This window comes from Myxine glutinosa, chromosome 8, assembly GCF_964187855.1.
Source record: "Myxine glutinosa chromosome 8, kmMyxGlut1.1, whole genome shotgun sequence".
Classification (NCBI taxonomy): Eukaryota; Metazoa; Chordata; class Myxini; order Myxiniformes; family Myxinidae; genus Myxine; species Myxine glutinosa.
In genome coordinates this window covers 46,361,836-46,383,522 of record NC_136268.1, presented here as the reverse complement: position 1 = coordinate 46,383,522, position 21,687 = coordinate 46,361,836, and the positions used below count along the sequence as shown (strand labels likewise).

The following is a 21,687-nucleotide window of genomic DNA, read 5'->3' as shown; positions in this document are numbered from 1 at the left end:
CCTCAATTTTCATCCAATTGACTTGAAATTTGAAGAGGACTTGCATATCGGCTTACTGAAACCAACCACCAACTATTTTTGAGGTCAACATAGGCCAAAAGGTCAACATAGGCCAAAAGATCAACAACCTTTTCAAATTTCTAAAATCCTCAATTTTCATCCAATTAACTTGAAATGTGAATAGGATTTTCATATCCACTAACTGAATTCAATCACCAACTATTTTTGAGATCAAAATAGGCTGCAAGGTCAACATAGGCCAAAGGTCAACCACTTTTCCCAAATTTCTAAAATCCTCAATTTTCATCTTCAAATCTGGATAGGATTTGCATATCAGCTTACTGAAAACAACCACCAACTATTTTTGAGATCAGCATAGTCCAAAACATCAACAACCATTCAAATTTTCTAAAATCCTCAATTTTCATCCGATTGACTTGAAAACTGAATAGGATTTGCATATCAGCTTACTGAAACCAAGCACTAACTATTTTTGAGGTCAACATAGGCCAAAAGGTCAACATAGGCCAGATTTCTAAAATCCTCAATTTTCATCCGAATGACGAGATTTTAAGAGGATTTGCACATCTGGTCACTGAATGCAACCACCAAGTATTTTTGAGGTCAACATAGTCTAAAAGGTGAACACAGGCCAGATTTCTAAAATCCTCAATTTTCATGCAATTGACTTGAAATTTTAAGAGGATTTGCATATCTGGATACTGAATTCAACCACTAGGTATTTTTGAGGTCAACATTGGCCAAAAGATCAACATAGGCCGGATTTATAAAATCCTCAATATTCATCCGATAAACTTGAAATTTGAAGAGGATTTGCATACCTGGTCACTAACTTCAACCACCAAGTATTTTTTTTAGGTCAACATCGGTCAAAAGGTCAACATACGCCAAGTTTCAAAAATCCTCAATTTTCATCCGATTAACTTGAAATTTTAAGAGGATTCGCAAATCTGGACACTGAATTCAACCACCAATTATTTTTGAGGTCATCATAGGCCAACAACTTATTTCAGGGATTTTGCAAGTATCATGCTATGCACGACATATTTCTTGTTTATTTATTGATAACTCATTTAATCAAAAAATAATTTATTGATGAATCAATTAGTCGATTAATTATTTATTTATTTCATTTTCAAAAAGTTTTTTTTTTTTTTTTTGTATACAGAGTCTAACATTTATCAAACAAACAAATCAAACAAACAAGCAAACAAAGTATATAAAAAGGGGAGCAGTCGACAAGATGGGGAGAGAAGGGGAGGAAGCACACAAACACAACATTTGAGAGCAGGGACATCGGGAGATGTTTTTGGAGGGAGAGGGCCTGGGGGGAGGCAGGATAGGTATAAAACGCAAGGACACCAAGGACTTCCAGGAAAGAATTCAAAAGTCACCTCAAAAAAGTGGATTTGGGGTGAAATTAGCGGGGGTAGAAAAGATCAAGGTTTTGGATTGGGGAAGATAAGAGATGGTGGTGAACAGCCGTTTTAAAGTCCTGGAGGGAGGAGTGGGATTGAAGAGAGTGAGGGAGTTTGTTCCAGAGGCGGGAGAAAAGAGGAATGAAGGAGTGAAGGTGAGCAGAGAGTCTTGATTTTGGCAGTTTAACCATAAGAGGGTTGCAGGCAGATCTTGTGCGACCTGCAGGAATATTTGGGGGACAGTGCCCAGAGAGAGCTGGGGGAGCAAGGCCGGAGATGAGTCGGTAGAAGACGGAAAGACCACCAACCTGCCTGCAGTGATTAAGTGAAAGGCCCTCGGAGATAGCGTCATCGCGGGAGATTCCAATGATTCTGAACGCTTTGGTTTCAACAGCGTGAAGACGAGCCAGGTGTGAGGCAGGAGCACCAGCCCAGAGGGGAGAGCAGTACTCCATTGAGCTGCGGATGAAAGCCTTGCATGTGGTGAGGAGCTCAGGTGTGCCAAGGAAGGACTTCGCACGACGGAGGATGCCCAGTCGGCGACTGGCTTTGGAGGCCAGCTTGGAAATGTGGTTTTCCCAGGAAAGATCATGGCAGATAGTGAGACCCAAAAGCTTGAGTGACAGAACTTCTTGGAGAGGATTATTCAGAAAGTAGATGGGAGGGTTGTCCAGTCGGTCTTTTCGGAGAGACATCATAAGAGTGTGAGATTTGTCAGGATTGAAAGACATGTTCCACTTGTTTGCCCAGTCTGTGATTTTGTCCAGGTCTGCAGAGAGTGAGGAGGCTGCAGACTGCCGATCTGAGGGATGAGGAATGGAGCGGCAGAGAGTGGAGTCATCAGCAAAGAGATAGAGAGGATTTTCAAGAGAGTCAGAGAGATCATTGATGAAGACCAGAAAAAGCACAGGGCCCAGAACACTGCCTTGGGGAACTCCAGCCTGAACAGGAAGAGGAGATGAGAGAAACCCATTCAGGGCCACACATTGACGACGACTAGAGAGGAAGTCCGCCAGCCATGCGTGGAGATTTCCATGGATACCAAAGGAGGAGAGTTTGGTGAGCAGAGCGGGGTGCCAGACCGTATCGAAGGCACGTGATATGTCGAGGGAGACAGCTCTAATTTCCTGTTTGGCATTGAGGACCTCCATCCATTGTTGAGACAGCAGAAGCAGCATGTCCAGAGTAGAGTGACCTGGTCTGAAACCAAATTGATGATCAGAGATCAAGCCATTGGAGAAGAGGAAAGATTTCATATCCGAAGCAATGATGGAATCCATGACTTTGCTGATAATTGGGAGAAGGCTGATTGGTCTGTAGTTGCTAGGATCTGTTTTTGCACCTTTTTTGTGCAAATCGGTGATGTTGGCTGATTTCCAAGCAGATGTCAGTTGACCTTGAGCAAAAGAGAGGGTGAAGAGAACAGAGAGACGGAGTGAAAGAGCGGAAGAACAGGATTTTAGGACCCGTGGGCTGATGCCGTCAGGTCCAGTTGCAGAATCAGAGTCGAGGGTTGACAGAAACTTTTCCACATTGTCAGGAGGAAAGGACACGGAGTCCAGGAGCAGCTGGGTACGACTGGGTATGGTGGGTACAGAGAGGGATGGGTTTGGGACACAAGATTTAGAGGCAAACACAGAGTTGAGGCATTCAGCTTTTTCACGTGCGGAGTCAGCTGTGTAGCCGTTTGAGGTAAGGGAGGGGATGGAGGGGGAACAAACACCAGAAACAGATTTGACCAGACGCCACCAGGATTTGGAAGAGGGAGACAGATAAGAGAGTTCGGTCTTGAGAACGGAGAGATATTGTTTCCTGGCTCTCCTGAGGGTGGACACACACTTGTTTCGGGCTTTGTGAAAGGAAATGAGATTTCCTTCCGTTGGATTTGCTTTCCAGGAGACGAAGGCAAGTTGTTTCTGGGCAACAGCCTCACCACAAGATTCCGTGTACCATGGACGGGAGGAAGGGTATGACAACTGAAGACGAGATGGGATAAATCTGTGCATGAGAGAGAGCAATTTACTTTGGAAGAATTCCCAGGATGAGTTGATGTCAGAGGTGGTAGAGTTGGGAGACCAGTCCAGATGATTGATGGCTGCTTGAAGACCATGCCAGTTGGCCTGAGTGAAATGCCAGACTCGTCGACGCTGAGCAGGCTCCCTGAGAATGGTCAGAGAGATGTCCACTTTAACAAGGACATGATCAGATGATCCGATTGGAGCAGAAGAAGAGCAGCAGACATTTTCAGGGAAGTTAGTCATAACCAAGTCCAGAAGAGAAGATGCTCCATTGACTGAGATCCGGGTCGGGAAATTGACAGATTGTGTCAGTCCCAGTGAGTCGCAGAAGTCCTTTGCTGAGGAGCCATGGCTGGTGAGAGAGGTACCCACACCCAGCCAACTGGCATGGTGACAATTGAAATCACTACATATGAGGAAGAGAGAGTTGGGATGAGTAGATAGAAGTTGGTCCATATTATCAGACAGCGAGATGTAGATGGAGTCATCACTGTTTGGTGGACGGTACAACACACATATGAACAAGAGGTGGGAGCGAAGGGGAAGCTGCAGCCAGAGGTATTCCTGGGGGTGAGGTGGAGAGAGTGCAGTGCAGGGCGAGTGAGGAAGAGAGTTTTTGATAAAGATAGCAACCCCACCTCCAGGACGAGGCTCAGATCTATCATACCGGAGGAGGGAGTAACCCAGGAGAGATACTAAGGAATCAGAGACATCATGAAGGAGGAAAGTTTCTGTTAAGCAGATCACGTCTGGTTTGACAGAAGTAACCTGTATGGAGAGATCAGTTAAGTTTGAACGAAGGCCCCGGATGTTTGAGGTCCATACCGTTAATGAAGAGGAAGGGGGAGCATCGGATACAGAACAGGCGGGAGGAGGGGTAGGGTAAGATGTGGAAGAGGTGGAAGAGGTAGGGAGAACTGTTACAAATTTGGATGAAACACTGGTGGTTTAGGTATGTTACTAGCCAATTGATAAAGAAATTAATTATGTTATGATTTTTTTTTTTTTTTTACAATTACGCAATGAATCAATTGATCAATCAATCACTGCACACCACTCTCTCCCAATACGTCTCGATGAGCTGCATGGCGGCATCGCCGGGCGCCTAAGGCGCCCCGGCAATGTCACATGCTGGAGGATGTTATTTATTTATTTGACATGAAGGCTGTGTACTTTGAATGTATCTGTACTTGTTGCCCTCGCCTGAGGAGAGGGTATTACATTTGAGTCCGTTTGTTTGTCTGTCTGTTTGTTTGTTTGTCTGCACAGAATAAATATGATTTTCTCTGCGACCGTTGGTCCGATTGACAGGAAATATTCACCATAGGTGCACCTCCACCTGTATAATTTTAATGAGTATTATGACGTCATAGGTCACGTAGTTCGACCGCCATCTTGGAAAAACCGAAAAAAATTGCACCTCTATTACTCCGAAAGTGATGAATATAAAAAATTGAGACATGGCTCATTGTAAAGAGCTCTCCATGTGGAATAACATATGTTAATGATGTCAAAAGTCCCTCCATTATGACATCATAATTCGGCAAGTACAAAACTTCATCCGATCAAGATGAAATTTCTTGAGCATCATCTGGGGTTAAATTGGTGGAGAAAAAAAAGATGACGTCATCGGTCACGTGGTTCGGCCGCTATATTTGTTTTAACACAAAAGCCTTAATGTCATGGCGAGGGTCTGCAATCTGATTGCACTTTCGATTGCACTTCTATTTTGGCTTTTGTTTAACATTTCCTTTTTCAATGGAAATCAGGAATAAAGCAGAAGCAAATGACAGGCTGAATGGATTGCCCAGATGAGCAGGACCAAATATGCAGTCCTAAAGGTAACGATTCTACTTGCTCTTTATCTGTCTTTAAAAAATAAGATATTTTCCGAATCCTAAAGTAATGTCAAACAGGTGTTAAAATCTGCATTCGCATCATAGAGTTGGATACAACTGTATTTTTGTGTTGCAAGAAATGGTAACTTGTCGTTCTAACTACTTAAACCAAGATGGCATACATGTTGCTGCTGCTGCTGCTGCTGCTGCTGCTGCTACTACTACTACTACTACTACTACTACTACTACTACTACTACTACTGCCCCAGTTATTCCCAACTTATTGTGTGGTCGACTGTGGAACATTCTAGGTTCAAGTCTTTCACTGGCCGGCTGGGCATGAGGTTCGTTCGAGTGTAAAATTTTCATGGTACCGGCGATAACTGGCCTAATCTTTGCGAGATATACAGTGGGATATTTGACGGCCATCAACAACCAGTGCTGTCAGATGGATACTGCTGCATAGCATCCTTCCAATGGATGGCAGACACATTGATGCGACCACGGTGATAGTTTAAAGCTGGGTCGAGATTCAAATCCAGGATAGACAGCTTAAAGGAGAGCACGCATAACTTTTAGTCATCCTGCGAACCCATCTTATTACTTAGTACTGACCAATTTAACTGATTGAAAACAAACAAAAAAATCGACAATGGGCATTGTTTTATCCACATCAAGAATATCGAAGTTCCAACCCAGAGAAGTGAAAAAATAATTGAGCCAAGTTTAAAATGAAGAACGTTAATGGCAGGGGAAAGGCCCACAGGATAAGAAGGTTCTCAACAAAATCTCAACCTCTAGGTATCAGGTTCGGAACAGCACCAAATGCTTCGCTTGGTCACGTCGGGACATTTGACACTTGCATGACACCAAGTTTGCCATTAGACACTGTGCGGCGATATTAATGCGACGTGATGGCCTCGCTCCTTTTGCAGATTAAAAACGGAAGTGGAAGCCATGCACATATTGACTATTCTTTAATTGTTTGTGACCTTATTGTCTTGCGCTTTCAGTTTACTTTGTCTGGTCTCAATGCTGTTGCAATCTCGAACACTTTAATTAAGCCTGGAATACATTTGATAACTTTTAGATTATAAAAGTTGTTCAACAATACTGTCATTCTTTAACTGCTCTTTTCACCCTCTTCCTCTCTCTCTAAGGCCTCACCTTAGGAGTGCAGGTATTGACTTGTGTTGGTATATACTTATGCAAACCACATTGACCTTTACACTCTACCCTCCATTTTGGGTCGTGATTAATGATAATACCCAGTGCATATTTCTCCCTGATTGATGTTGTTTTGAGGTTTCTCCCCGATTGATGTTGTTTTGAGGTTTCTCCCATTGAATTCCTCCTTCCCTGTGAGTGCTTGTTCTGCTAATGATATGCATCGGGTTGTGAAATGCAGTACGTTTATCTTTGCTGGCCTCTTTTTTCTTTATATCTTACTCCGTCTTTACCTGTTTTATAACTTTCCTTTTCAATCTCTACTTTTATTTCGCCATGAACAGGACATCTCAAAACGTTGTGGACGAATTTGGACTAAATTTGGTGGGCAGGTTTGGTGTGTGACGAGGACAAAATTATTAGAATTTGGTGAAGATCTGGATGCGGATCCAGATCCAAACATGGTGGATGAGTTGGTTAGGTGCCAACAACAAGCCGATTCGATTTTGGTTCAGGTCCAAATCCAGATCCAGCCTTCGGTGAGATACAAAGCATAAAATGTTCAGCCTGGCTGAGGTATGCGCTCTACCGAGTGCCATTCTAGTTTATTTGCCAGGGAAGTTTTTTTCTTTAAAATATCATTTCAGCACCCTTGATGTCTTGATGTTATTCCACTTTATGACGCTTCTTTTCTTTGCATAACCTCACATTAAACACTGGTATAAAGCCAATCAAAAATGACGGGTTGGAACAGTTTATTCGACGGCACAGCCTCGCAAGCGTTTGTAACAAAGTATATATTAATTTTAACAACAATAGTAATTTAGCATCATTTGGCAATAATAAAAATGACGAACGAATCATCCCTATCCCACTATCCCAGCCACCCTAGCCCAAGCACATCTGTTCTTGGTGAAAGGTAAGCTAATGCTCAAGCAGTACAACACGCAGGTATGAAGACCAATGAAAATTTGATCCCAATAGTGAATAGACTGATGGGCCCACTAGTACTATTAAACATGCCGGTGTCGAAGGTAAGACAATTCACCATGAATAACCACAATTCACACATGTGCAATCTTTTGTAAGGGTGTTTCTTGTTTATTGGACGTTACATTTACGATGCACAAGTTTTAAGCTATAATATTCACAAAACATGTAAATCAAATGCTAATAAACATTTGTCATCGGGTCATTTGTAAAACAATTCGAATAAAAGGAAATAACGTGCAAAAGTACCTGTAATACTTCTCGGCAAATGTAAGCAATCCACTCCTCCCTCAAGCTGTTTCCCTTGGTGTTCCTGACCATTTCCGTGATGGAACCGGCTCCACAAAACTCCATCACCAACTAATAACAAATGAACACGTGTTGTCAGGGTGGATACTCATGACAGGAGTTACCTTTTATGATTAAAGGCTCCTGGTGGAGCTTGAACACATATAACCTATATAGTGCAAGAAGGTTGGCATACTTTGGTGCACCTTTACACAAGTTACAAGGACATTGGTAGACATTGGACAAATCAGCACAGCATATGGGATTTGAACCTGCTATTCCAGCAGCCTGAATCGAGTGTTCAGATGGGAATATGCCAAACAAACTGACCTTTTTCATTTTCTGGCTGTTCAAGGTAAATATTTTGGAAGTTTGAAATTCATCAGATACTGTTGCCATTTCAAACAGAAACCTTGCATTTTCATGCTTAGGGCAAGCTATTAAATGTTTTATTTATTATGGCGAAATACTGATTAACCTTCATAAAACAGAGATAAAATAATTGCTCATTTGAACCCTGCTAATGGAAGAGCCAAGTGGTGTGCACAAAGTTAGTTCGAAGTTGATGTTCAGAAAGAATGATATCAGAAATAAAGTGCTCAAAAAAGACACTCCAATCAAACTTTAAAAAATAAAGCAATCGAGGCTTATGGAAGAGTGGCACGACAGAGGGTAAAAGGCAAAACATTGATCATGTTTCAGTGCTGCAGTTGGACACAGCAAGAAAGGGAATGAGTTCAACAACAAAAGAGGGAAGAGAGAGTGGAGGGAGGAGAGGAAACGCATAAAACACAAGTTAAAAGGGGTGCATTAGGTAGGGTTCATGTTGAAACTAGAACGGCACTCAGTAGAGAGCATACCTCCGCCTGGTTGGCCGTATCACTCAATGGTGAAGAGAGAGACCACCTTTGGAGGCCATTTTTCCCCGCAGAGCAGGGGTTGGCCTTTGGCCAATGGTGAAGAATCACTTTAAAAATTATACTAGCTGGATCCGGATCCGGATCTTCACCAAAATTGAATCGATTCTTCCGTGTCACACACACATGTCCAACAAGTTTCATCCAAATCCGTCCATAACTTTTTGAGATATCTTGCTATGTATCGTTTTTGGCCCGATCTCCCAATGGTGAAGAATCACTTAGCTAATTAAATAATTCTCATATCCGAATCCATTTTCAGATCTTCACCAAAATCAAACTGAATCGTCCTCGTCAGACACCCAACCGGTCCACTAGGTTTTGTCCAAATCCGTCCACAACTTTTTGAGATATCCTGCGTTGTATCGTTTTTGGCCCGATCTCCCAATGGTGAAGAATGACTTTAAAAATTCTAGTAGCCGGATCCGAATCCGGATCTGCACCAAAATCAAATCATTTCGTCCTTGTCGCATACGCTAAATCTGTGCCAAATTTAGCTTGAATCCGTCCACAACTTTTTGACGTATTTTGTTCACAAATGGACAGACAAACAAACAAACAGAAACACAGACAGGGGTGAAAACATAACCTCCATCCGCCTTTGGTGGCGGAGGTAAAGATCACAGCCAAGGGGAGCTACATTCAAAGTACACCACCCCGATGCCAAATAAATGAACAACATCCTCCAGCGCGGCATTGCCGGGGCGCCGAAGGTGCCCCGGCAATGCCGCGCTGGAGGATGTTATTCATTTATTTGGCATCGGGGTGGTGTACTTTGAATGTATCTGTACTTGTTCAAATTCTTAATGTACATACTTTATAGACGTACTCTCTTGAAAAGGAGAACGCGTACTACTGGCTATCATTGGGTGTGATTTATGGCCTACGTTACCACATTCTGTATGGACAAACAGACAAACAAACAGTCAAGCAAACGGATCCAAATACTGTACAACGCCCTCTCCTTTGGTAAGGGTAAAAATTCCGTTACCTTTTGGGACAAATCTATTTTGGATAACATAGTGAAACCACCAATGTTTAATGATACAAGTTGTCAGAAAGATCATCCAGCAGTTTAATAATGACCAGGAGAGTGGCAACGAAGGTTAATGGGTTGAGGGAGTAAGGTAGGAGGAAAAGGGAAAAACTTCGGCTGAGATGGGAAGATTGTGTATGGATGGATGTCAGGAAGGTGGGGTGATGGGAGAGTGGAGAAGATTGGCTGGGGATAGAGGGAATTGGATGAGTATTGTACCGAAGGTGTGGGCAGCAGCATATTGGTACCATTAGGCCTCACCCCATAAAAAGAAAATGAGGAGGAAGAAGATTCACCAGGAACTTTGCATTGCAACAGGCAGCTGCAGAAACTTCCATCATTACGATTACACATGCTGTGTCATTGAAGATTTTAATGCAGGCTTACATGATTTAAAGCAGAAAAGGGAACATTTCACTTTCATGAGAACTTTCGCTATGACATAACTGGTTTTCAATGATGAAATAATCTCTTTCAGCAATGAGTTCTTTCCTCGACACACTCTACACATGGACCCAGAGCTTTTGCGCATTAAAGTACTCTAGCTTGAATTGAGGCTTGTCTGATGGGTAAAGTGTCAAGTTCAGTTTCAACTTAACATGAGGGGTGTTCAAAAGGTTCTACAAACAATATATATTAAAAAAAAATAACCACATTTAGAGGCCATTTTTCCCCGCAATGCGGGGTTGGCCTTTTTCGGGAACCGTGGTTGTTGTTGTTTTTCGGTCCCCTTTTTGAAGCAATGTTTTGCGGCCGGATGCCCTTCCTGACGCCAACCCTTTTTGCCGCCTTTAACGACAAGCAGGGAATTACCAGTGAACTGGTACTCAATTAGCCGACCTCGGAAGGATGAAGCAGGCTGAGAGCAGGCTGAGTCAACCCCCCTGGTGTTGATTCAGCGATTGACCGGGATTCAAACCCAGGATCCTAGGTATCCTAAGCCGGCACCCTAGCCGCTAGCCCAACACCAGGGTTCTACGAACAATCTACGAACAATATACCGTCGTCAATTATACACCAAGGTTCATGAGTATTTTTCAATACAATTGGTAAGAAAACATTTTCTTGTATTGAAAACTAAAAAGCCTTGGCATGTCTAGAATTTGTGACGATCTCGTTGATATAACGTTGTTAACGTCCCACGTACATGTCCAAATAAATTGTTCAGACCACAAGCCTGGTATGTTTGGCCAATAAAACAAATTATTAGTTTCTCGTCCCCTCCCACTTCCTTTTTGACGGACGCCTCATATTTTTTTTTGATATTTACTATTTTCTTTCCAGATCTAAAAAAAAAAATGTTTTATTTTTGTCACGGGAGTCTGGAACCCAGAGCAATAATTATATTGTGGTCCTACGCAAATGAAATTGATCTCGTCTGTAATTACGCTTGCTCGTGCCACGCAAATGTGATTTTCGAGACATGCACTTGTATATACATAAAAGCCTGGTGTTGTCTTAGCAGTTGGGGTGCTGGCTTGGGATCCTGGGATCCTGGGTTCGAATCCTCGTTGAGCGCTGAATTAACGCCAGGGGTGTTGACTCGGCCTGTCATCCTTCCGAAGTCGGCAACTTGAGTACCAGTTCACTGGTAATTCCCTGTGTGTCACAAAAGGCGACTAACAGGGTTGGCGGCAGGAAGTGCATCCGGCTATAAAACATTGCTTCAAAAAGGGGACCATGGTGCCCGAAAAAGGCCAACCCCTGCTCCGCGGGGAAAAATGGCCTCTAAAGGTGGTTCAGTACTTGTATGTGCGTAAAGTGTACAGTTAAGTTAGCTAGCAAGCTCCAGTGATAGCGTGCACATTATCGATCTCAAAGCCGAACTTTCTCGGTATCTTTAGTTGGAGCTACTGACAAAATACAGTAGACCAAGGTCTTAAATGGTCTTCATTTATGTATGCATCCGGGAGGCTGGCAGAAAGTTTTTGAAGCCATGATTGAAGCTCGACAGAACCCAGACTCTGGGGGATATTTTCAACGAATTTGCAATTGGGGAGTTCGAACCAGGGATCACCCATCAACGACAACTACCAGACAACTCAGGCCAGTCGTGCAAGTCCATGTATATCTAGTACCGGTTCGGTACGTACAAGCGCACAGCAGACAGTGCCACTGCTGCAGTATATGTTGACGTATCGGGTATATTGTATCATATGACCAACATCATTCATAATGGGATATGTGTTGGTGTTAGTGCTAGTCTATAGTTTGGTGGCCTTCACCATGTGGTGGCCATCTTGAAAAAAATATATTAAAAAATCTTTAAATATGAAATAGTAATATTTCACCTTTTTCACTAAATAATCACTTATTTTTCACTTACTTATAACGCCCGGATGAGAAACTCATAATGTATTTTACTTGTCGTTACATAGGTAAACGAGAACAACACTCGGTAGAGCGCATACCTCCGCCAGGCTGAACAGTTTACGTTTTGCATCCCACTGATAGGCCGGATCTGGATTCAGACCTGAACCAAAATCGAATCGGCTTGTTCGTGTCACCTAACCAACTCGTCCACCAAGTTGAGTAATAACCTGTCCACAAATTTTTGAAGTATCAGGCTATTTATCTCGTTTTTAGCCCTCTCACTCAATGGTGAAGAAACACTACAGAATAAAAAAAAAATTCTTGTATCTGGAGCCAGATTCAGATATTCACCAAAATCGAATCAATGCAGCTTTGTCACACAGTCAACGTGTTCACCATGTTTTGTCTGAATCTGTATTTTTAGATTTGCTGCTGTATATCGTTTTTGGCCCGATCTCTCAATGGTGAAGAATCACTTTTAGAATTCTAGTATTCAGATCCAGATCCGGATCTTCACCAAAATCGAATCATTTCATCTTTGTCACACACCCAACATGTCCATCAACTTTCGTCTGAATCCATCACAACGTTATTAGATATATGCTGTTCACAGAAAGACAGTAAACAGACAAACAAAAAACAGGAGTGAAAATATAACCTCCGCCCACCTTCAGATAAATCCTCAAAATCCACCAATTCACAGGATACATCTTTTTTTTTCTTTTCTTTTTTTCTTTTTTTTCTTTTTTTTTTCTTTTTTTTTTTTGTTTTGTATACAGAATCGAGGCTCGCGAAAGAGCTAACATTTACTTCACAAACAAATCAACCAGACAAACAAAATATATAAAAAGAGGGAGCGGAAGACAAGATGGGGAGAGAAGGGGAAGCACACAACCACAACATTTGAGAGCAGGGAGATGTGTCTACATTGCATCTCACTACATTGCTGCTGTTCAGAACATTAACCAAAGTCAAAATTATTGCACAGACTATAACAGTTATGGCACATAGCATAATATTGTAATAATTCTCGCACAGAGTATAATAATGGTACATGACCATGTAAGCAAGTTTAAAACCAGTTATTAGTGTTTTCTAAAAAAAAAAGGAAAAGGAAAAGCAACTTAAAAGAAAGTTTTGCTCGATTAAAGGGAACAGGATAAACGAGTGCAGATCCAGTTACTCACCCACAGCTGGTCATCTCGCCCTTTTGGAACCTTGTTAATGAAGGCGCCATAGTATTTTGCAATGTTGCGATGGCAAGAGAATTTCCTCAACATATTCATTTCTGCCTTGATTTCTTCCTCTTCATCCTGTGTCGGTCATAAATCGAAAAAGGAAAATATTGCTTATCAACTTGCACATGCGCTCTCTCTTTCTCTCTCTATCTTTCTATTTATCATCCCCTCCTCTTTCTCCTATACCCTCCTTTTTCTCCCCTTCTTACTATTTTCTATTCGCTCTTCTCTCTTTCTCTCCCCCCCCCCCCTCCTTTCGCTCTCCTCCTCTTTCTGTCCCCCTTTTACTATTCTGTTTCCCCTTTCTCTCCCCACCTCCTTTCTCTCTGCTCTCTTTCTCTCCCCCCCCCCCTCCTTTCTCTCCCCCTTTTACTATTCTGTCTCCCCTTTCTCTCCCCACCTCCTTTCGCTCTCCTCCTCTTTCTCTCCCCCTTTTACTATTCTGTTTCCCCTTTCTCTCCCCACCTCCTTTCTCTCTGCTCTCTTTCTCTCCCCCCCCCCCTCCTTTCTCTCCCCCTTTTACTATTCTGTCTCCCCTTTCTCTCCCCCCCTCCTTTCGCTCTCCTCCTCTTTCTCTCCCCCTTTTACTATTCTGTTTCCCCTTTCTCTCCCCACCTCCTTTCTCTCTGCTCTCTTTCTCTCCCCCCCCTCCTTTCTCTCCCCCTTTTACTATTCTGTCTCCCCTTTCTCTCCCCACCTCCTTTCTCTCTGCTCTCTTTCTCTCCCCCCCTCCTTTCTCTCCTCTTTCTCTCCCCCTTTTACTATTCTGTTTTTTTCCCTTTCTCTCCCCACCTCCTTTCTATCTGCTCTCTTTCTCCCCCCCCCCCCTGCCTCCTTTCTCTCCTCTTTCTCTCCCCCTTTTACTATTCTGTCTCCCCTTTCTCTCCCCACCTCCTTTCTCTCTGCTCTCTTTCTCTCCCCCCCTCCTTTCTCTCCTCTTTCTCTCCCCCTTTTACTATTCTGTCTCCCCTTTCTCTCCCCACCTCCTTTCTCTCTGCTCTCTTTCTCTCCCCCCCTCCTTTCTCTCCTCTTTCTCTCCCCCTTTTACTATTCTGTTTCCCCTTTCTCTCCCCACCTCCTTTCTATCTGCTCTCTTTCTCCCCCCCCCCCCCCCTGCCTCCTTTCTCTCCTCTTTCTCTCCCCCTTTTACTATTCTGTCTCCCCTTTCTCTCTCCCCCTCTTTTTCTCTATCCCCTTTCTCTTTCTCTCCCCTTCTCTCTCTCTCTCTCTCTCTCTCTCTCTCTCTCTCTCTCTCTCTCTCTCTCTCTCTTGAGGGTCAAAAACGAGATTGTTGTGCTTACAGAAAATGGACCCCTGGGGGAGTTGCATCCAACACAAATAGGAGAAATATATATTTCATTCGTATGTGTGCAGAGACAGGTCCCTTCCCTTCATACAGGGGACAGGGAATATGTATTGTTATTCATCCTTTGCCTCTCAGACCCCGTACCCCCACCAGAAATCCCCCCTCTTCGGTTAACATCCATCTCCAATCTCTCACCCTTTCGCTTCCAAGCCACTATCCTCTGTTCCTCCTCAACACCCCACACCCCTCAAACCCAGTACGGAATAAAATAATCCTGCATCGTTCAATACACATTCGATCCTCAGGTAAGTTAATTCCCTTCCTTCCTTCTCTACACTTTCACCATTTAAAATGCAAGACAACATTTCTCACAATACAAGGTCGACCACAGCGCTAAAATGGAGGGAATCATGGCAGCATATCCGCAGAAGATTCCTCCAGAAGGGTGTCTACTACTCAGTTGTGAAGGAGCCTTATGTAAGGCACTCAAAGACATGGCAAGCAGGAGAGCCAATGGGGAGAGAACACAAATGGGTAAGGGGGCCCTCAAGAGCACCTTTGCCCCATCTTGGGGCAGGTTCTATAAAAACGGGATGAGCCAGTGATCAAAAAAACGATCGAAACCATCTGTACCAATGGGGAGTCTCTGCCAAGAGCTGTTGCCTTCATGAGCTGCCTGCACAAGCTGTTGTCTTCCAGGAACTCACTGATAAACCATGAGCAACCTGTACAAGTTGTTGCCTGAATGAGTGCGCTGACCAAATGGCTCAGAGGGCAGGGGGGGTGGGGTGGGAGGGGAGCATGCGATCTTTGACCATGGTGGTTCCAATCCGATTTACACACGACATTCCCAACAGAGCACTGACACCATTTTATTCCCCACCCTGCCCTCCTTCTCTTCCTTCCACTTTGGGATTGACCTTAGGCCTGCCTGTCTGTGCAGGGTGAGCTAGGGGTCGAACCAGCACCCAGTTCTCTCTCTATCTGCTTACTATTCCTATCTACTCTCCCGGATGATTGTGATGGCGCACCTATCTTATGTTTTGTAGGGAAGTAAGATATTGTAAGGGGCTTACGTGCTAAGGGTTCATTGCTTTTCTTTTGTATCTTTGCCTGGTATGTACTTTGTGAATGGTTTCTGTACATCCATGCCTTGTTAATGCTGTTCTTGCTGATACGTGTTTATTATTTGGTAAACTGCTTCCAAACCTGCCCAGTTGTCTTTCCCATCATTGGTTCGGCATAGTGTGCACATAATAAATATACGGGACGTCATACCCCAATGATTTGCTCCAGTAAAATAGCCACCGAATGGTTTCGCTCGGCCATATGCAATAAGTAAACAAAGTCAACACTGAGATCGCGATTCCCCATTTGAGATAGCTAGCTCACCAGGTAAGGTAACACAAAGCTGGGCGTGAGGACCCTGCTAGAACTAGTTATCCCAACCGGCATAGGTGGTTATTTAGCAACCCGTCGGCCACAGAGTTATCCGTGGCTTGAGGCTTCAGGATTGGAGGTCGAGAGGCGGGTTCAATAAACACCCTCGTGCACCCTGGCACGCTCGTTCTGAAACCCATAACAATATATAACACTGTATCTCAAAAAGGTTATTGATGGAATCGGCCAAAACTTGGTGGACAGGTTGAGTGTGTTGCAAGGGCGAAATTCGATTTTGGTGAAGATTCGGATCTGGATCTGAAAATTATTTATGATTCTTCACCATTGAGAGATAGGGCCAAAAACCATTTTTAGCATGAGATTTCAAAACGTTGTGGAGGGATTCCCACAAAACATAATGGACGAGTTGGTAGTTGACAATAACGAGCCAATTTGATTTTGATTAAGGTCTGCATGCTGATCTGGCCTATCAGTGGGATAAAAAACGTAAACTGTTCAGCCTGGCGGAGTATGTGCTCTGCTGCCCAAGTTACCCCTGTCTGTTTGTTTGTATGCAGGATATCTCAAAAAGTTGTGGACGGATTCAGATTAAATTTGGTGTTCTCGTTGGGTGTGTGACAAGGACAAATTGATTATAATTTGGTGAAGACCCGGATCCGGATCTAGATCGTATAGTTTTTAAGTGATTCTTCACCATTGAGAAATAGGGCCAAAAACAATATATCTCAAAAATCTCAAGTATGATATCTCAAAAATGTTAGATGGATTCGAACAAAACTTAGTGGACAAGTTGGATGTGTGACAAGGAAGAATTGATTCAATTTTGATGATCTGAATCCGGATCCAGACACGAGAAGTTTTTAAATCTCTAAAGTGATTCTTCACTTTTGAGAGATGGAGCCACAAGTGATACTTAACATGATATTTGTAAAAGTCGTGGACAGATTATTAGCAAACTAAGTAGATGAGATGGGTAGGTGACAAGAACAAGCCAATTCGATTTTGGTTCAGGATACTAGATCCGGCCTCTCAGTGTGGAACAAAACATAAGCTGTTCAGCCTGGCGGAGGTATGCGTTCTACCGAGATATAGAATGACGTAAGATTCTAGGTAAGGCTGGATATAGTCATGAGTCTTGTTCAACCCTATTTGATCTGTGAAGCCTGGGTTTGAATCTCGACCAAGCTATAAACTGTCGCACCATGGAATTTTGCAAGCAAGGTGATCCATAAACATGTGAGCCGTCCCTCGGATGGATCTTAAGCCGAAGAACCCATCTGCCAACACTGGACGTTAGTGAGAGGCTTTAAAGATCCATCGCTGCATTCACAAAGAGTAGGTGAGTTATCTTAGGCACCTGAACAAATTAGAAATTCATTCCCAAATCACCTTCAGATGAACATCAGGCGACGCGACAGTACGGGGCGACATCATACGCGACAGTACGGGGCAGTACGGGACAGTACGGGACAGTACGAGACAGTACGAGACAGTACGGGACAGTACGGGACAGTACGGGACAGTCCGGCACAGTACGAGGCATAACCAGCCAGTTTATGAAAGACTAGGGCCAACAACTTTCCCTACCCTACAAGAAGGTGGGAATAAGTAGGGGCATTAAAGAAATAGGAGAATAAAAAGGGGAGATTCCAGCATCTGTCATTGGATGGTCAATGATTCGTTTAAGAATGGGATGTTTGCAAGATTGGATTCTGAATAAGAACTGTTCTAATCTCCAGTCATTATGTACACTTACACTCTGTACTTCCATGACTTTCACTGCAGCCAGTTGTCCTGTCCTTACATGCCGCCCCTGAAAATACAAAGAAAAACAATTCGGTGAAAAGGTACAACAAAACCTGCTAAAGGTAAGAACAGTTGGCATCAAACCTGAAGTGATCCTTGCACAGATGTCTCATTTGGCTACAACCAGATCAAAAACTACAACACTTCCGCAAAACAACCTTAATTTCAATATTTACCACATCAAATGAAACTTTAAAAAGACAACATCAACTTTAAAAACAACAACTTTAACGCTTTTTAAACTTTAAAAACTTTAACTTTTAAAACACCACCAACAACAACTTTTAAAGTCTAAAAAAGCTTTAAAACAACAACAACAGTTATTGAAACAGTTATTGATTCAGCAGTTATTGAAATTTCATGAATTTCCCAAATTTTCTTTGTCGGTGCAGATATGTGGTATGCATCCTGATTGGGTGCTAGAAGCATGTGATTCAAATGTGCGTTTTGTTGCCCTTCTTACCTTGAACACTTGGCCATATGTTCCATTCCCCACCACTTCCACCAACTCAAAGATGCCCGTCGGTTCCTGTTTCCAAAGCACACAATGGCAACAGAAAGCATTGTTTCGTTATAAGACAAATAGTGTAGCAGCATAGCAAACCTGTTGTGCATTTTGTGAGGAAAGCACCAAATTTGGTACACTAGTAGACTATCATATTATGAAAAGATCTGGATATTGGGCCATCTCAGATTCAGAGATTTGATTTTTGCAAGATTTCGATTCGATTGGGATCGAAGAGAACACCTTCTTCGTCTTCTGTACAGTGAAGTTGCCAGCCCTGAATTCTCTGGCTACATCTGGGTGCTTCATTGGGAGTGCAACCGTGTCCCTCAGGTGAACAGGGACCCACCTGGCATAGTGTGTGTGGTCTAAGGCATGGAACCATGGGACCAGTTCCGTCAGGGCATCAAGGTACGTCGTGAATGAAGCCTGCCGCAGAGAACGCACGTAGACCAGTACCAACACCTCTAGTTCCAGCACAGTTGCCCAGTACTGAAAGTTGGGAATGTCTTCTCCTCTCTGGTGACACCAGTCTTCGAACTCAGGCAGGTCTTCTGCATCATCAGCATATGTCATACAGTGGCGTTCATACGCACGGTGTTGCAGGATGTGCAGTGCCGCTGCAGTGATTTGATGAGCTCTTCTTGTGCGGGTGACGTGGGCAGCTCGTAGGAAGGAGTCGGCCGTCCCTGGCGTTGCAATCTCAGCTTGCAAAATCTGCAAATCTTGCAAAAATCAAATCTCTGAATCTGAGATGGCCCAATATCCAGATCTTTTCATAATATGATAGTCTACTAGTGTGCCAAATTTGGTGCTTGTATCACAAAATGCACAATTCTTTTGAATATTTGGGCTAAGCCGCCCCACTAAAAGCACAAAGGGCATTAGCTTCATGGAACCATTCCTCTCTGCGAAAAAGCCTCTTTCTCTACATGGTCCATTACGTCCAACCCTGTTCTGTCTTTCACCTTCACAACACATCTCTCCATGTACTGCAATTCTGAGGCAGACTTTGACACTGAGATGCACAAAGTTATTACTCATTTAATTTACATCCTCAATGAGATGGGTGTGCAAGATATTGATACTGACTCAGCGCAAGAGCATCCATACAAAATACGAGCTAACTTGCGTGTTCCTACGATTAAGGTAGATTTAGAAATCTTCATCATGTTCGTTAGTAGGTGGAACAATAAAAACAATTAAAACCCATGAAAATAAGAAACAATTGGTAATTTCATTTACCCAGTGCCATGTAATTACTTTATATCCTAAAAAAAATAAAAATCATGCATATGTCCATCAATGACCACACTCGGTTCCAGAGCAGATCGTTCTCTGTCATGTCATTGACATTTCCTGGGTTGAGAACCGACCCTGGAGAGCATGCCACTATGTCAATGGGTAGTGTGGGCGAGGCCAAGATGGCTGTTTGCAAAGAGTAGGTGACTTATCGCTGGCACTCTGAACAGATTCCAGATTATTTACACCTTATGTCAAACATTTTCACATGGCTAATCGGTTTGTATCCTGTGTGTATACTGTTATATATAAAGTATATATTTACATTATATATACATATAATGTAAATATATACTTTATATATAACGTGTGTATACTGTATATATACTATGTGTATACTGCATATATACTGTGTGTATACTGTATATATACTGTGTGTATACTGTATATATACTGTGTGTATACGGTATATACTGTATGTATGTGGTGTGCATACTGTATATACTGTATATATATATATATACACACTGTGTGTATACTGTATATACTGTATATATGCAGTGTGCATGCTGTATATACTGTATATATACTGTGTGTATACTGCATATATACTGTGTGTATACTGTATATATACTGTGTGTATACTGTATATATACTGTGTGTATACTGTATATATACTGTGTGTATACTGTATATATACTGTGTGTATACTGTATATATACTGTGTGTATACTGTATATATACTGTGTGTATACTGCATATATACTGTGTGTATACGGTATATACTGTATATATGCAGTGTGTATGCTGTATATACTGTATATATACTGTGTGTATACTGCATATATACTGTGTGTATACTGTATATATACTGTGTGTATACTGTATATATACTGTGTATACTGTATATATACTGTGTATACTGTATATATACTGTGTGTATACTGCATATATACTGTGTGTATACGGTATATACTGTATGTATGTGGTGTGCTCATATCATGAGCACACCACATACCCGTCGGTTCCTGTTTCCAAAGCACACAATGGCAAGAGAAAGCATTGTTTCGTTAAAGACAAAGCACAAAGGGCATTAGCTTCATGGAACCATTCCTCTCTGCGAATGTATATATATATACTGTATATATATACACGGTGTATATACTGTATATACTGTATATATGCAGTGTGTATGCTGTATATACTGTATATATATATATATACTGTATAAACTGTATAGTGTATATATGCTGTGTGTATATTGTATACACTGTATATATACTGTGTGTATACTGTATAGACTGTATATACACTGTGTATATACTGTATATACTGTATATACAATGTGTGTATCCTGTATATGTACTGTGTGAATACTGTATATACTGTATACATGATGTGTGTATACTGTATATACTGCATATACACTGTGTATACTGTATGTACAGTCACGTGAAAAAGTAAGTACACCCCATGTAAAGTTTTGAATTTTTCAACATATTTCAACATACAGCTATTTGATCTTCATTTCAACAATATTGATAGATAAAGGTGATATAATATAACAAATATCATGAAACATTTACATTTTGTAGTCCATTGTATAATTTAAATAAACATAAATGCAAATTTCGCATGTGGAAAAAGTAAGTACACCCTTGGCTCTAATAGGTGGTATTGCCCCCTTTGGCAGAAACAACCTCAAGTAGGCGTTTCTTATAACTGTCTACCAGTCTCTGACATCGACTGGGAGAAATTTTTGCCCACTCCTCCATGCAGCATTCTTTCAGCTGTGCGATGTTTGAGTGGTTTCTTGCATGCACAGCTCGTTTCAAATCCCCCCACAACATCTCGATGGGATTTAGATCCGGGCTTTGACTTGGCCATTCCAGAACCCTCCATTTCTTTCTTTTCAGCCATTCCTTGGTGGATTTACTGGTATGTTTAGGGTCATTGTCATGTTGCAAGGTCCACCTTTGCTTGAGCTTCAACTTTCCGACAGATGGCCTCACATTATCCTCAAGCACCCTCTGGTACAATGAAGAATTCATAGTGGATTCTATGATGGTGAGCTGCCCAGGCCCTGATACAGCAAAGCTGCCCCAAACCATAACATTTCCACCACCATGCTTTACAGTTGGTATCAGGTTCTTGTGGTCAAATGCTGTCTTTGGTTTTCGCCA

The 21,687-nt window shown here is 42.4% G+C and overlaps 1 protein-coding gene across 11 annotated transcripts in view; it reads right to left on the bottom strand.

Moving 5' to 3' along the window:
* The window catches only part of LOC137432446 (traf2 and NCK-interacting protein kinase), a 100,550-nt gene that overhangs the window by 77,075 nt on the left and 1,788 nt on the right, over positions 1 to 21,687 (bottom strand). For all 11 annotated transcript variants that reach the window (XR_013624303.1, XR_013624306.1, XR_013624304.1 and 8 more), the window contains exons 2-5: positions 18,221 to 18,286; positions 17,708 to 17,764; positions 13,194 to 13,319; positions 7,702 to 7,812 (exon numbers count right to left, since the gene is read on the bottom strand). Coding sequence is in view for 4 of the 11 variants with exons in the window: in XM_068124386.2 (XP_067980487.1) it covers positions 7,702 to 7,812; positions 13,194 to 13,319; positions 17,708 to 17,764; positions 18,221 to 18,286 (360 nt within the window). In the remaining 7 variants the exon portion in view is untranslated. The remainder of the gene's footprint in view (positions 1 to 7,701; positions 7,813 to 13,193; positions 13,320 to 17,707; positions 17,765 to 18,220; positions 18,287 to 21,687) is intronic.